Source organism: Coenobita brevimanus, chromosome 88, assembly GCF_032717465.1.
Source record: "Coenobita brevimanus isolate Jiangsu-jjx chromosome 88, ASM3271746v2, whole genome shotgun sequence".
Lineage (NCBI taxonomy): Eukaryota > Metazoa > Arthropoda > Malacostraca > Decapoda > Coenobitidae > Coenobita > Coenobita brevimanus.
In genome coordinates this window covers 4,820,000-4,836,554 of record NC_137041.1, presented here as the reverse complement: position 1 = coordinate 4,836,554, position 16,555 = coordinate 4,820,000, and the positions used below count along the sequence as shown (strand labels likewise).

At 42.5% G+C, this 16,555-nt stretch overlaps 1 protein-coding gene across 1 annotated transcript in view; it reads left to right on the top strand.

The window, feature by feature from the left end:
- The first annotated feature begins 5,410 nt into the window (after positions 1 to 5,410).
- The window catches only part of LOC145411167 (zinc transporter ZIP6-like), an 89,107-nt gene continuing 77,962 nt past the window's right edge, over positions 5,411 to 16,555 (top strand). Inside the window, exons 1-3 of the mRNA XM_080281221.1 lie at positions 5,411 to 5,960; positions 7,333 to 7,418; positions 15,148 to 15,248. Of these exons, the coding sequence (XP_080137347.1) occupies positions 5,411 to 5,960; positions 7,333 to 7,418; positions 15,148 to 15,248 (737 nt within the window). The remainder of the gene's footprint in view (positions 5,961 to 7,332; positions 7,419 to 15,147; positions 15,249 to 16,555) is intronic.

Sequence of the window (16,555 nt, the reverse complement as noted above, 5' to 3'; positions counted from 1 at the left end):
AAGAAGTACCGTAGGCATCACTACATGAAGTGAGTGGATGCTGCTCACCTCCATCTGCCACTAGGTTAAGCATTTATATTTTGGTAACTCGGTCTCTTTCTTGTAGTCTTGTTGTTTGATTCTGGAACGCATTTTTGGTGGCATAGGTGTCGTAGTACGTGTTAGCGATTTATCTCGAATATATCTTGATCATCTCCGCAGTGTTGTTTATACCGTTTGAATATCGACGTACTTTTTTCAGGTACAATCAAGAGTACTCGTATATTGAAATGTAATGTGAAATGTGCTGCATATATCAGTAACATACAAAGAGTATGTTGAATACGTCGTTGAGAGGAGATGTTACTAAATCTCCAAAGGCACACACACACACACACACACACACACACACACACACACACACACACACACACACACACACACACACACACACACACACACACACACACACACACACACACACACACACACACACACACACACACACACACACACACTCACACTCGTGAATATCTACACCCTTGTCTGTTGGCCTATTGTGACATTGGGCCTTGGCGAAGCATCCATTTAGAGACCGTACTTATCAGAATGAGGGGTCGTGTGTGTGTGTGTGTGTGTGTGTGTGTGTGTGTGTGTGTGTGTGTGTGTGTGTAAGGGGGTGAAAGTGGGATTCCTGAGATTGATGTACTATTGAGAGAGAGAGAGAGAGAGAGGCAATAGGCCTAGGTAAAATAAAAATGACGTCATAGTATTGAAGTTCAAATTGACAACCGTATTGATCAACGAATTTAACGGTCGTAACTGTTCGCGCAAAATTACCATTGAGTACAGAGTGGCAAGTGCAAGAGTATGTGCTTAGGTTGACCATTACGCCTTCCTTCATTTGTGTCTTGTGGGCTGTCTCTTTAATAACAGTGACTGTGATAATAACTGAATGGTAGCGAGGACATGTTGTATTTTATCTTCAGATAGTATTATTCTGCGTTTGAAAGACGTCTAACTGGTAGGGTTTAATATCGTTTTCAACAAACCCTTCAAATAAATTGCGTCTCTTGAGGCAAAGAAAATAATCTTGTGCTTGAAATAAAGTAAATAAAGACGTCAGCGTATCGAATTGTGTGGGGTGATTGGTGGAAAGTGATAAGCATAGGTTGATTATTATGCCCTAAGCTTGTATCCGGTGCGGTCCCTCTAAAAATATTGGCGTGCTTATTGTAGACAAAATGACAGACCTTATTTAAAGTGGCGTAGGAGGCTTCACGCACCGTTTCTTTAGCGATGTCGGTTGCATATTACATGGCTTAACAGTCCTCTTGTATGGCAGGCTATTTCTGTCGTTTTAGTATGGGCATAACTTTCATCAGCAGTACAAAGGGATACTGAGGTGAAGTGTGAGTAAGATAATCGCTAAGGAAGAAATGCTGCGAAATCTCAAAAGTGACTTCCGGTAGAATGCAGCCCTCCGTCCGTTTAGGTGGAAGACAGTTTTCTTTTAACTCTTACTGGTACTAGACTCTTTTACTCAACACTAAGTTATCTAAGACTCTATATCAAACCTTTGCAGCTCGAAAAGCTTCAAGCTAAATGGCATGATGGTACTAAGTATGAAGTATAAAGCCATTATGGTAGTGAAGGGGTTAAGTATGAAACATAAAACAGTTTTAGACCCTCTGTTAGAAGGAGATTAAATTTATAGAAGAAAAAATGCCGAGAATATGGGTTGTATTGTTTTATATTCTAATATTTTGTAATGGTTGCAGGTGGATGTGATAAAGATGTGTTGTGGTTATACGTGAAAGTGATAAAAGTTATACGTTGAAGTGATAAAGGGGTGTTATTTCAGGTGGACGTGATAAAGGTGTGTTATTACCGGTGGAAGCGATAAAGGTGTGTTATTACCGGTGGAAGCGATAAAGGTGTGTTATTACCGGTGGAAGCGATAAAGGTGTGTTATTACCGGTGGAAGTGATAAAGGTGTGTTATTACCAGTGGAAGTGATAAAGGTGTGTTATTACCTGTGGAAGTGATAAAGGTGTGTTATTACCCGTGGAAGTAATAAAGGTGTGTTATTACCCGTGGAAGTGAAAAAGGTGTGTTATTACCTGTGGAAGTGATAAAGGTGTGTTATTACCTGTGGAAGTGATCAAGGTGTGTTATTACCGGTGGACGTTATAAAGGTGTGTTATTACCGGTGGACGTTATAAAGGTGTGTTATGGTTACACGTGGAAGTGATAAAGGTGTGTTATTACCGGTGGACGTGATAAAGGTGTGTCAGGGTTACACGTGGAAGTGATAAAGGTGTGTTATGGTTACACGTGAAATTAGTAATGTTTGGAGAGAGAGAGAGAGAGAGAGAGAGAGAGAGAGAGGGTGGGGGACGTATGCCTGTGGGAATGGGCTATGGCTGTGGTAAGACCGAAGACCGAGTATTAACTTCTGTTCATATATATATATATATATATATATATATATATATATATTAGCCTGGACCCATTAAGCACGCAATTCATTTACTTCGTTACTCCGAGGAACGTTTCCAAAGGTGGAAAAAAAGCCAGGCGGTTTAAGGATAAATTTAATAAAGGTGTAAAATTACGTTATCTTGCATTAAACACAAACAAGATTTTTACATCACGGACTCTTTCGGAACGCCCCCTCCTCCTCTTTTTTTTTTTTTTTTTTTTTTTTTTTTACTACGAGGGGCTTTCTATGTGAATTAAATCGTTTGGCAGTAGCAATAATATAAATAATGTTATTGTGTATTAACAACTGTTTATAAACAGGATTTTCATGCGCTTTTTTGTGCATCTTTACTTCGATAGACCTGCCCTAAGCTGAATAAATTTGTCTATTATTAGGAAAAAATTAAGAGACGAACCACTTACGATGAGAAGACAAGTCAGTTCGTTTAGGCTAATCAGAGTAAACAGCTTTAGGCCTCTGGTGTCGTTAAGGGGTGTGTGGATATTGCTTTTATAGCCATTTCATTACGAGTTGTGTCGTCTAAGCTTGATATAGTGTAATCCCGTGGCGGTAGAAAGAATAATGTTAAAAAGACATATTAATACTGGTTACCGAAGAGAAATACCTCCCTCTCTCTCTCTCTCTCTCTCTCTCTCTCTCTCAGGATAATCTTTTCACAGTATGACTACCGCTATTGACCTGTCGACTTGTTCATCTATGTATCTATTTCTTTGTCTTTATGTATATATTGGCAGTGGGTATACCTTGTACCGTACCGTATGTGTATCCATGTAGGCCTATGTTAAAAGGAATTTGTGTAACCAGTGATTTCCAGTGATTTCATGAAATTCCTGGTGATTTCGTGAAATGAGTTTAAATTGGGATGGGTTAATTTAGGTTTGGTTAATTTAGGCTGCGGTTAGGTTAGGCTGGGATAATCTAGGTTAAGTTTAGGTTAGGTTAGACTAGGTTAGTTAAGTTTGGTTAGATTAATTTAGATCAACGCTTCACGTTCATCTAAATTAACCAAACCTAACCTCACCTAACTAACCTAACCTAAACTAAACTAAACTAAACTAAACTAAACTTAACCTACGGTAGATTATCCCAGCCTAACCTAACCGCAGCCAGACCTTAACCCATCCCAGTTTAAACTTGTTTCATGTTTTCACTAGGGATTTTATGAAATCACTGGCTACACAAATTCAATGTAACACACACACACACACACACACACACACACACACACACACACACACATATATATATATATATATATATATATATATATACTGGTATGATATGTATTATATATATTAAGGTATACAGTATAGTATAATATGTATTATAAATATTTAGTATATATGTTATATATAATATCTGTATTATACATAGTAATTTTATTATACATAGATACTTTATTTCTGTATTATATAATATATATATATATATATATATATATATATATATATATATATATATATATATATATATATATATATATATATATATATATAAAAGAAAAACTAACCTTCCCTCATATTCATTTTCTTCCCTTGTAGGGGGTACTAATACTTTCTCCCTTATCTCTTATGATTTTAGGTGAATGTTTGACCCCATATCGAGGACACAAGGTGGCGAGGAGAGGGGTCGAGAAGGGGAAGCGCACTACCACAACTACCACCATCCATTACGTACACCTGCCCCACCACCACTACCACCATCATTAGCATCTACCACCATCGTCGACGAAGCAAGTACAGCGAGAACCACCACCACCAGCAGCGGTGAAGCTGCCAGTATTGTGGGCTGTAGTGGTTTACAGGATTTTGCCAACATTGTAACCACCAAATCCCCATTAGTACCACTACTTGTACAACCAACAGCGCTATAGGATTGGATTGTGAAATTTTTGAGGATTTCACAACTACAACCAACATTTCTGCAAATACCTGTGCCAATTTTGAAGCCACCAGAATCCCCTTCGCTACCAACATTGAAGCTACCCATATCTCTGCAACTGCCACCAGTACTGCCAACATCGCATCTCTTTTTGTGTTGGATTTGGATGAATTAGGGGAATATACCACTACACACAACATCTCTACAACAATCACTTCTACTAGTGTAGAAGCTACCAACATCCCATTAACTACAACTACCATCATCAACTGGGCTGATGATCTAGAAGGAAGCACCATCACCAACATCCCTGCCACAACTACCAACATCGATTCTCCCACTGCCGACATCCCTACCACGACTACCAACATCGATTTTCCCATTGCTGACATCCCTCTCACCACTGCCAACATCCCTCCCTCAGTTACCAGCTTCCCAGCTGCTAGTTATATATTATACTGGAGTAGAGAGATTCGTTACAGTCTTAAGGAGCTCCTTGACACTCCACTGCTCCATTCCGTCAGTCGAGTTTATGTTCCTTTGTAAATCTGTTTCGTATCGCATGTACATTTGTCCCGTTCCCCTGTTAATATGACTGTTCCATTCCTGTAGCACCTCTTCCTTTGTTCCGGTACTGTTTTTGACGTTCCATGCCCATTGTTCTCTCGTATATTAGCCCAATTTCCCCGTGCTTTTCCTAGTATATCCCTTCGGTTTCATTCGTCGTCGTTTCTGTTCCCTTCTCCCTTCGTTCCTGTACTCAAATTCCTGATCACTGCTCCAGTTTCGTTCCTGCCTGTATCCTGCCCGTTCCCGTCTGTATCTCGTTCCATACCTGGCTGTATCCTGTTCTTTTCCCGTATACACCTTATTCCAATCCCGTTTACATCCCGTTCCATTCCTGTATCATCAGATCTCACGTTGCCCGCACCTCTCTGATTCGACTAAGAAAAATAAAGGGACATAAAGCATCCAAATAAGCAAACTGATAAGTACATAGGATCAGAGTCGCAGCTCATCACTTGTACTGTTCCATCAACGACCATGGCTCCCTCAGTCTCCTTCTCAGGGCTCTTTGTTCTCATGGTCGTTATATCCGTGTCGTGGTCGTGTCCTCTACCGACCGGCAACGACAGCCAGATCCTAAACGACAACCCACATCTCCGAAACCTGTTCTTACGATACGCCGAGGGGGGCACGGAGGGTCGTTTCATGTCGCGGGAGGGGTTGGAACGACTCGTACGCTCGCTTGGGGGTCGCACCAGCCAGCACGATCACCCCGGAGACGACCACGTTACACACGACCACCATCCCGAAGACCACAAGTTGGTATCGGCCAAGAACGACTCTGCCCATTCCGGCGACGACCCGACACCGCAAAACGACCACCAGGGGGACCGCCATCGCCACGAGGACCACAGCCACGACCACGGTGACGACCACAGTCACGACCACGACCACCCTCACGACCGCTCCCACCACCAACACGACGCGGACGACCATCATCATCACCACCACCACGAGTCGTCTGCCGGGAGCCATGACGACCACGACCATGGACAGAGTCGTACCGGCAGTATTGGAAAAGTAGAAGGTAAGGTGATTTTTTAAATTGCTTTTTGAAGCCTTTATATATATATTCTAGTTAGCGGTATTTAACCAACGTGTGTAACATGGAGGACGGTTCTGAAATACTAATTTTTCACAAAATTAAAAGAATACTAATTACATTTATAAGATGTGTGTGTGTGTGTGTGTGTGTGTGTGTGTGTAATAACGTAATGATGTGACCGCCATTTTCAGCAGTTGATGTAAAATTACTTTTCTTCACCGTATGCTTTACCAAGTGACCTCTCCCATTTATATAATGTCTGGTTTTCTGTATCCTTTACTTTTTACTTGATCGTACTTACTTTCCTCATTTTATTTATTTTCGAATCCGTACTTAGTCACTTTCATTTTTCATGTCCTTATTAACTTCCTAATTTTTCTCTTCCTCATGACCCTCTCTCCCCTCTTTTTCTCCTTTTAGTACACAGTCTTCTCCCTTTCTTCTGTTCATTGTCTTTATATATATATATATATATATATATTTCACATGTCTCTCTTTCTGCCTATTACCGGCACTTAGTCTCTGCTTCAGTACTGACACAGTATACAACTCACTGCCAATTCACTATACCCACTCTAGTTTTAACCCCTCAAAAAAAAAAAAAAAAAAAATGCTGTTCATCTCATGCACCTAAATAACACAGCACAGACAATTCCCCAGCATGCCCCAAGAGAGAGAGAGGGGTGGGGGGGACGACTGGTAGAAGTGGCCGGAGTTTTGTAGGTTTACCTCCAAACGAGCATAGTGTCAAAACAACAAAAACAACAACAACTGGTGCCCGTCTATCCCTCATTTCTTCCTTCCTCCATCCATTCGTCCTTCCTTCCTCTTCCTTCCTCCCTTCCTCATATCCTTTCCCACTCCCATCGACTCGCAGGCTCATCCTCCTTTATCTATACCCCTCGCTTCTACTTTTCTTTAACCTTTCCTTCCTTGCTTTTCACAGTTTTTCCTTTCCTCTTCTCTGCTTACGTGTATCCTTCTTTCCTTTCACTCACCCCCCACCCCGCCTTCCTTCCCTCACTACCCCATACTTATCATCCTCACTTCCATATACAGTATTATTATTATTTTTTTTTTCCTGTGTTTTTCCGGCTTACTTTTTTTTTTCCCTCCTTTCATCCTCATTTTTTAATTCATCCTCTTTCATTACTTACATATGACCTTCCCCCCCCTCTCTGTCTGTCTGTCTGTCTGTCTGTCTGTCTCTCTCTCTCTCTCTCTCTCTATCATACACATACACCCTTCCTTTTTTTCCTCCTTCCCATTCCTCTTGTATTACATAGCATATACCCTCACAGTTTGTCACTCTCCCTTATTCATCTCCTTCCTCCCCTCCCTTTTTCTTCCGTAGCTGTCTCTGGGGGAGCAATAGGAAGCCGGAAGTCTGCGTCTGCGCCTACGTCATCAACACCTGTTCTTCCCGGTGCGCAGTTGATGGTAAGTTGTGCAGCCTTATCGTGAACATTTTACGCTTATTAGTTGTTATGGATATGGAAGATGTACAAGTTGGCCTGGGAGGAAGGTAGAGTCCTGGAGGATTGGAAGTCAGGTATTATTATTCACCTGTACATAGGAAAAGGGGAAAAAGAAGTGTGTGGTAATCATAGGGGCTTTTGTCTTCTTAGTATAATAGGAGTATATGATAGTATACTTATTAACAGAGTTAGGGAAGTAACAGAGGAATTTGCTTGAGAAGAACAGGGAAGTCTTAGGAAAGGAAGAGGCTGTGTAGAGCAGATGTTCATCGTAAGGTGTTTGTTTAAATGCTTCTAGAGAAGGGAATGATGTTACATGCAGCCTTCATGGATTTGGAGAAAGCATATGACTGAGTGGCAAGACAAGGTATGTGGAGAAAACGTAGTAAATGGGAAGTTGCTGAATGCAGTGAAGAGTACGTATGAGGGTGCTAAGGCTGCAGTGCGTGTGGATGGTGAACGGACTGAGTTTTTCTGTCTGAATGTTAGATTGAAACCGAAGTGTCATGTGTCCATAGTTGTTCAGTGTGTGTATGGATGGAGGTATAAAAAAAGATACAAGGTAGGGCAGTAGATGTTGGAGTGGCCCTAATGAGAGAGAGGACAGTGTTTGGATACTTCCTGTTCCGTTGTATGCAGATAACACTGTATTGTAAAGCGAAAACGAAGGGGAACTGCCAGGCTTGGTGAATGAGATTGGGAGACTGTGTAAGAATCTGAATCTTAAGGTGAATCTAGGCAAGAGTGGAGTTGTGGTCGTCGAGAAAACTGGTCACTGAATGCACAGTGAGGTTGGATTTTTTTTTTTCTTTTACGTGTCCAGCTCAAGGCAAAAGCTTCAGGACTGTCCCAAGGCCCAGTAATCCTCCAACACACCTCCATATGTCCGCTTCGGCGCTAACACCCACCATCCATATTGAATACATGCTATGGCTGTCTCATACAGGACTTGTGTGCTGGTATTAGCGGGGGTATTTTTACGACATGTCGGTGGGTCTTCTGGTAGATAAGTAAAGTCTGCTTTTATGAAATTCAAATCCTTAAACTGTTTCCTACCGCAGTCGGGATTTGATCCTGGGTCCATAGGACTGCATGGATAGTGTGATGAGTAAGGATAGGTGTTTAGAGGAGGGAGCGCGTGAAAGGGTACAAGAGGGAAGAAAGGTTGCTCGTTCTTTGAAAGCGGCAAAAAGAAACACGGAAGTGAGTATGGAGGTTAAAAAAAAAAATAATAAATAAATAAATAAAAAGCTGCGTGATAGTATCGTGATGAGTAAGGATGGAAGTTTAGAGAATGAAATCCTTGAAAGGGTGCAGCAGGGAGGAGAGGTTGCTGTTTCTTTGAAAGCAGTGTTAAGAAATACGGAAGTGAGCACGGAAGTAAAAAAGTCGCTGCATCATAGTATTGTGATACCAACCTAACGTATGGAAATGAAGCATTGACCTTGTTGGAAGGACAAAAGGGTGATAGCAGGGGGTATGTGTAAGAGGAGCGTGTAGAATTGCATGGAGGGAGAGACTAACAAATTAGGAAGTGAAGGACCGCTGTGGTGTGAATGTGGATGTGATAGAAAGCGTTAGGAGAATAATACAATGAGGTGGTTTGGCAATGTGGATGGGGTTGTGAACGGGAGGCCGGCGGAGAGGGTGTGTGTGAGTGAGGTGGAGGGGGAGAGAGGGGGGGAGACCGAGGATGAGGTGGAGGGATGGAGTGGAGAGCTGTATGAGAGAGGAGGGTGTGAGCTGGGGGAGGGCAACGGAATGGCTGAGGTCAAGGCAACGTGGAGGCGATTTGTTTGCGGCCACCCCTCACGGGATTAAGGCGTCTGGCTATAGTTAGACTGACAAGTGCTCGTGGGCCCTTTGGACCCCTCGCACTTGCTCCTGCGGAGGGCTGTTGCACTGTTATAATATATTTTAGTTATAGCTGTGGGCAAAAAATTCTACGGAGATCCTATGCCGGGCGCCGGGAGAGGCGTTTTTTGGTCAAAATGTGATCGCTTATTAAATATAGTAAAAGTTTTTCAGTCGTGATGGGACCAAGTTCTTTCACATCAGCGAATTTTTTGCGATTTTTATGCTAATTTTGGTGCGAATTGAATGTGTAGTTTCGGCTGCCCAAAACACACACACACACACACACACATACGGCTAGTGCTGTAGTATATTAGATAGAATTCTGTTCATATTTATATATGAATTTTTAGTCTCATATTATTCTAGTGCGCAGTTTTGAGGAGTTGCACATAGTTATGTTGTGCATATAGTTTTGGTAGACTGAGGTTCTTATTGCGCTTTTATTTGGCTTCAGCGCTTATTTCGCGGTAAAGTGTTAGCCGGTTTTCAGGCGCACTGCAAGTGGCCATATTCCTTGGCCGTGTTCCTGTTTGCATCCGTAATTTACCGATGCACTGTTAATGGCACATTGCGCTTTGTGTATTTGGACGCAGTGTTATTGTGTGCGTGTCTGTTGTTTCGGTCTCGCCGTAATTTTTGTTTTTTGTTTTGTTTTTAGTTGTTGATTTTATGTATACCTAATGCTCAGTTTTGATGACAGGTTGCACATTTTGTTACTGAATTGTTTTGTCCTTGTTTTAAATATCATTGTTAGCTTTTAAGATACGATTTTGTATCTTCCAGTGCGCAGTTTTGAAGTTATGTTACGCAGTTTGTGCGCAGTGTACCTGTATGTATATTTTGTTTTTATCATTCTCTTTGCATTCGTGTTAGTTCGTGTTTATCGTAGCGAACGATTTTTTTTTTCCAGGGCGTAGTTTTGATGTCAAGTTGCGCAGTGTTGTTGTTCGCATATCACTTGTTGTTAGGCTTTTGGTACCAATTCTTGTCGTTACGCTTCTCTTATTATTATTATTATTATTATTATTATTATTATTTTAACCCACCCCGTCCTTGGATTAGAGGAGGTTGGGATTATGATAACGATGATAATGGTGATGGCGATAAGGATGATAGCGTGCTTGTGTTGTCTGTTTTGCATTTTATTGTATTCCTGGATGGGAGTTTATCTAAGCAGCTTCTTATCTCGTGGCCGTTGGTGTCGTGTGGCGGGGAGAGTGACGGGCAGTAGTAGTAACACAGACGATTTTGTTTAACGGTGGAATGATTTATTAGCTCGTATTCTCATCGGTTTAGGAGGCTCCCTTGCACGTTTTCCTTACCTTGTTATTTTTGTAGATTGCACGTTAATGGTAGGTGGTGGCGACCATCATCCGCTCACTTGATGTAGTGCTGCCTACTTCTTCCTTATCCTGTATCATTCTTTTTCTGTGCCTTCCCTCCTCTCTTCGTATTTCTCGCATCTTTCCTGTCACTTCTTATTTGCTTTTCTTTCCTTTACAGGTGGCTTTACATTGAGTGACAAGCCAAATGGTTTCCTGTAAGCCATGAAACCATTTACAACGCTGGGTGGTAACCATATAACCAAACCATACGTGCTCCCTACGTGTCACAAGTGGGTTGATGGGGGGTTAGTGCCCCTCCCCATAAAACAAATAACTCAAAGTCAGATGGCCACCCCTTACGGGATTATGGCGTCTGGCAGTAGAAAGATAGATAGATAGCACATTAATGGTGTCTTGCATGTTGTTTAACGATATATTGTAGGTTGATATGTAAATTATTTAAATAGGATATAAAAGAATAATAAGGTGTAATGCACAAAATAAGCCGGTAAGCTAAGAAGAATAGAGGCCATTGTCTCCACTGGTATCGTGTGCACAGGGGCATGACGGGGGAAATTCTGACTGGAGACAATTTTGCTTTACGTGAGGAAAATGCAAGCGATCAGAACGTTAAAGTCTTTGTCATTTTTCACTTTCATCGGCGCACTTGCTGGACACCACAGACCACATATCCTGCCATCTGAAAGGTCTCCAGCATGACACGTTCTTTCGGGACATCGCAGCCTGGCACCTCAGTAATTACACGTTGACCCACTAGGCCTGTTAGTGGATATGAGCTGCAACAGGATGAAAATTTAGGCCAAGTTAAAGTGGAGGAATTAGGTCTGTATTAACCTTTCCGCTAGCGTTGACGTTTTTAGGTATTTTGACGTATTTAGGTATTTTCTGTTAGGGTGACACGGGACGAGAGTACTGAGTAGGGAAGTGGTTGGTTGATGGTTAGCATGTTGGTGTCGTGTGCCCCAGGGAGTGACCAGAGGGAGGAGTTCAGTGTTATCAGGGCTTTATCAAATTGTTGCACCCGCCGTGTCTTTCATAACACCCGCATTGTTCACTTTCCTTCCCCCTCCCCCCCGTTCTCTCTCTCTCTCTCTCACACACACACACACACACAGACACACACAATCAGCCGCTATCAGTGTCTGGTGTGTATTATATCGGTGCATCTCATAGGATCGTTGATTCCACTTACGGCGTTAGCACTCTAGTCTCACCTCTCGTCGACCTTGACAGCGAGTCCATGAGCCGTGTTCCTAATGAAGGAGGCTGGGTACATCGGCCTCTTTAACTACTTGTATGCACAGTTCACATCGACGTCCTTTTCTGTGCTTCTAGGTGCATTGGTAGGCAGGTGGATGAGTGTGTGGATGGGTAAGTGTGTAGACTGATTGGTGAATGAGTGAGTAACTTAATGGAGGGAGAGTGTGTAGGCAAATGAATGAGTTGGAATGGAGGGAGAGTGGATGGGTGGAGTTGGAATGGAGGGAGAGTGGATGGGTAGAGTTAGAATGGAGGGAGAGTGGATGGGTAGAGTTGGAATGGAGGGAGAGTGAATGGGTAGAGTTGGAATGGAGGCAGAGTGGATGGGTAGAGTTGGAGTGGAGGCATAGTGGATGGGTAGAGTTGGAATGGAGGCATAGTGGATGGGTAGAGTTGGAGTGGAGGCAGAGTGGATGGGTAGAGTTGGAATGGAGGCAGAGTGGATGGGTAGAGTTGGAGTGGAGGGAGAGTGGCTGGGTAGAGTTGGAGTGGAGGGAGAGGCAGATTAGTAATAGGGATGGCCAGCCGGGTGAATAAGGGATAGGTGGATGGGAGAGAGTGGCGGTGACGTGATTGGATGACTGTGCAAAGAAGTTCAGAGGAAAGCATAGAACTAGTGGTCCACTCGCTGCTGTTCTTCATTTTTATGTTCACCTTTTTGTTCTTGTGTGAGATAAAGACAAGGATAGAGAAATGGATATGAGTGGATGATGAATGAACTGGGATGGGCACATGGTTGGGGAACTTGATGCGTGTGTTCTGGAGAGATGGATGATTTGGGGAATGAAAAGTGTGTGTGTGTGTGTGTGTGTGTGTGTGTGCGGATGAAGTGAGTTAGTGGACGGGTTGATGCACGATTACAGGTAGGGTTTTGCGCAAATGGATGGATGGATGAAATGAGTGAGCGGATGGTTTGATGGATAGTAGTTGAATAGGTGGGAAAATGCTAGGGTGCGTGGATGAGTGGATGGTATTATGGATGGTGGATAGATAGGCAGGGGAATGCAAGGTTAGCTGAATGGATGGATGGATGGAGTGTCAGTAAATGAGCAGATGGGTGGGCGACTGAGTTTATGCATAGTTGGGTGATCTCGCATATATTTCGTCTCACATCTGGGAAAGCAGAACGACGGATATATATGCTCGACACTTGTATATTTATTTCTGAAAATGAATTAATTGACTCATACTCTTCTCCACCTGACAAGAGTGATTGATTTATATTCCATTTAGATTTACGTGGTGACTCAAATTTTCAGTAAGAAGTAATTTTGAGTTCCTTATTAATACCATCCAGAAGTTTTTTTTTTTCCTCCACAACTCTTCATACGATTTTCTTCAGCTTAGGGGAAATCTTATGTAGTAAAGGAGTAAATAGAGGCTTTAGATAACCCCTCCATATCGAAAGGCCTCTCCCAAGTTGTTCAAAATTGTCTGATGGCGGTAGGTATAAAAGACGCAATCGTAGTGGAGGAATTAATGTGTTTAGACAGCGCAAATTCTGAATAGGAATTTAACGTTTAAGTCCACAGGAATGATGAAGAGCCAAATAAACGTCACAGATTCTTCGTGGTGTGTGCTCTGAGTGATTAAATGTTGGATTCAGGTAGTAAATATTTGCTCTCTCTCTCTCTCTCTCTCTCTCTCTCTCTCTCTCTCTCAACTTGGCTTGGTCTCAGCTAAGGATTCATGTTTTTGTGTAATTGGCGTAGGAAAAGTTATTCTTTTTAATTATTCATCCTTTCTTGTAAGCATCTTTGTTTGCTTTGTGTGTGTGTGTGTGTGTGTGTGTGTGTGTGTGTGTGTGTGTGTGTGTGTTTTGGATTGACAAATAGGTCAGTGAAGATTCGTAATGTATATTTCCTACAGTTCAAGTCGTTATTCTTTCGCTCTTGTTTTTCTTTCCTCTTGCCGTTCTTCCTCCCCTCAGGCCAAACTCACCTCTGTTTCGCTAAGACTCTTCTCATTCGGCAGTTCCTTTGACATCCCTCCATTCTCCCCTATAATTTTGCCAGCTCTCCCCAATACTACACTACCCTTACTCCACGCTGTTTAGCCTTGTCATTAGCATCACGTACTTTATAACTTTTTCATGCTATACCTAGACGATTACAAAGGATTTTTAGCATTGCAGGAAGTAAAGAAGGCTGTATCTTACCTCTCCAGCTCAGAGAATCACTCCTAAATTAAGTGAGAGTCTGAAGATTGCAAGAATAGAATAGATCAGACGTCCTGGAGCTAAAGGGGTTAATCATGTCTCTCCTACTCTGTAATTTTGCAAGCCCATCCAGCCCTTACACTGGCATTACTTCACTCATCCTATTCCCACCCTAGTCTTCCTGCAGTCACCCTAGTCTCACCCTGGTCTTCCCCCTCTCACTCTAGTCTCACTCTGTTTGTAATCCACCCATCCTAGTCTCACCCTGATCTTACTTCACCCACCTTAGTCTCATTCTGTACTTCACCCACTCTAGTTTCACTGATTGTACTCCACTCGCCCTAGTCCCACTCTGACTGTACTCCACCCGTCTTCGTCTCATTCTGATCCCACTCCATGTACTCTAGTCTTCCCCCAGTGTCTCCGTATATTTGGCATGGTGACCTTATCCGCACGGCTCACTGTAATCCATTTTCCTTAGTCCCACCGATACCGAAGTACACTCAGATTGTTTCCCTCAAGCACTAAGTCATTTCTTTGGGCCAAGTCTCCCTCAGCTCTCTCTCTCTACACTCAATCTCATCTTCATCTACCCTAGCCTTTCTTTAACTTCCTCCTCCTTACTTGTTCTATATTTTCATCCTTTTTCCTTACGTGTTTGGTATATTTTTTGAGTACTTAGTTGTAGAGAGTTCCAGCAGACAGCCTCGTACCTTCTGTCCTGTGAACGATAATAATAAAAATGATGCCTTTTTAGCTGAACATTAATGAACTCTAACGTAATAAGTTGAAACGTTGGCGTGACCCCGAAGATTGTAGCACTGGGTTTGGAAAGGCATTGCTCACTTTGTCATTATTTATCGTCATGACATTGGTCGATGTTTATGCCCGTGGTAAAACCCTCCCCAGTCTCACTCCACCTATCCTGATCTCACTCTAGTCTCACCGGCAAATGTATGGCGGTGTTGCTAAGGTGTAATATGCTGAATAAATCGCTAGGGAAAAGGTGGTAAGAAGCCTCCTGTGTCACCTGTAGTACGTGCATTAATCTCACCTGTAAATGTATGCAGGTGTTGTCCCTCTGTAGCGAGTCACCGGGGTCACCCAAGTCACAGGCGTCGTCATCCAGCACGTGCTGCACCATATTAGTGTTACCTCTGCGTAGGGGCTGGTGAGGCGTGGTGGCGTCTTTATAGGTCTTACTTGGGGTGATTTGAGGTTATTAGAGGTGGTTGCAGTCTTGAGTAGTCGTGGTTAGGCGATTTTGTTTGGTTAATGGTTTCGGAGATGGTTAAAGTTTGGTGGAGGTGGTTGAACTCTTTCGTGGTCGTAGTTCGGATGACTGGAGGTGATTAGAGTTGTTAGCGAATATATTGGGGTAGTTGAGGCTTGTTAGCGGTTGTGGTTTGAGATATTGGGGGTTCTTAGGGGTGGTTTGAGTTGTTGTTGGTCATAATTGGGTCGTTGGTAATCGTTCTCGGTCGTGGTTGATTGGAGGTTGGTCGTGATGTCGAAGGGATTGTTAGAGGTGGCTGGAGTTGTTAGGGGTCGTAGTTGGATGGGTGGAGGTTGTTAACAAGGTAGTAAGAGGCAGTTGTAATAAAATACTGTTTCGAATTACTTACGATCTTGTTACACTATGATAAACAAGGTAGCCGGAGAATGGGCATTTGTTACGAGGTCAGCCCTTTTTTCACTCGAAACGGAATTAATGTAATAGTAGTAAAAAATTAGCACTTTTGATGACGTGTTACGATTCGATTGGCTGATACTGTCACACGAATTCGAATGCGGGTATAAAGAATAGGCGCTTACGACTTGAACGGCCTACGCTTTCGTCATACAATCACCAATAAAGTAAAATGAAAAATAAAGCACCTGGGTACTGCAGTTCGAGTACGTTACGATTTGACATTGGTACAAGCCAACCTAGTGCAGAATGAAACGCTTGTGAATTTTTTAAAACTCTTTGAAAGTGTTGTTGCAATTCCAGTAGCGTACGATTTTTCTCGCACGATTTATCATATAATGTATTTCGATTCGAGCTGAGCACGATATTTTCACACATATACAAAGTTGCTAATGGAGAACAGATATTTGTGATTGAATGTTGTTATTTGAATAGGTTAACATCTTCTCCATCTTACGAACATGCCAGTGGAGAATCACGCACATTTGGTTACGTGTTTGAATTTCCCACGATCTTATTACATGAATACGAACGAGCGTAGTGGAGAATGAAACACTTGTGAATATTTCTTTCAGGTAATAGAATATGCTGTTACGATTCGAATAGGTTACGATCTTGTCACGCTACGGTCATTGCATTGAAGAATAGATACTTGTGATTATGTGTCGCGGCTGGAGTTGCTAGTGATCTTGTTATTTGAATAGCAATAAGGTAATGGAGAGCAGAAACATAAGATTTGAGTTGGGCACGTTCTTGTCAGGTGGAGTAATAGACAGCGGTGGTTGGGT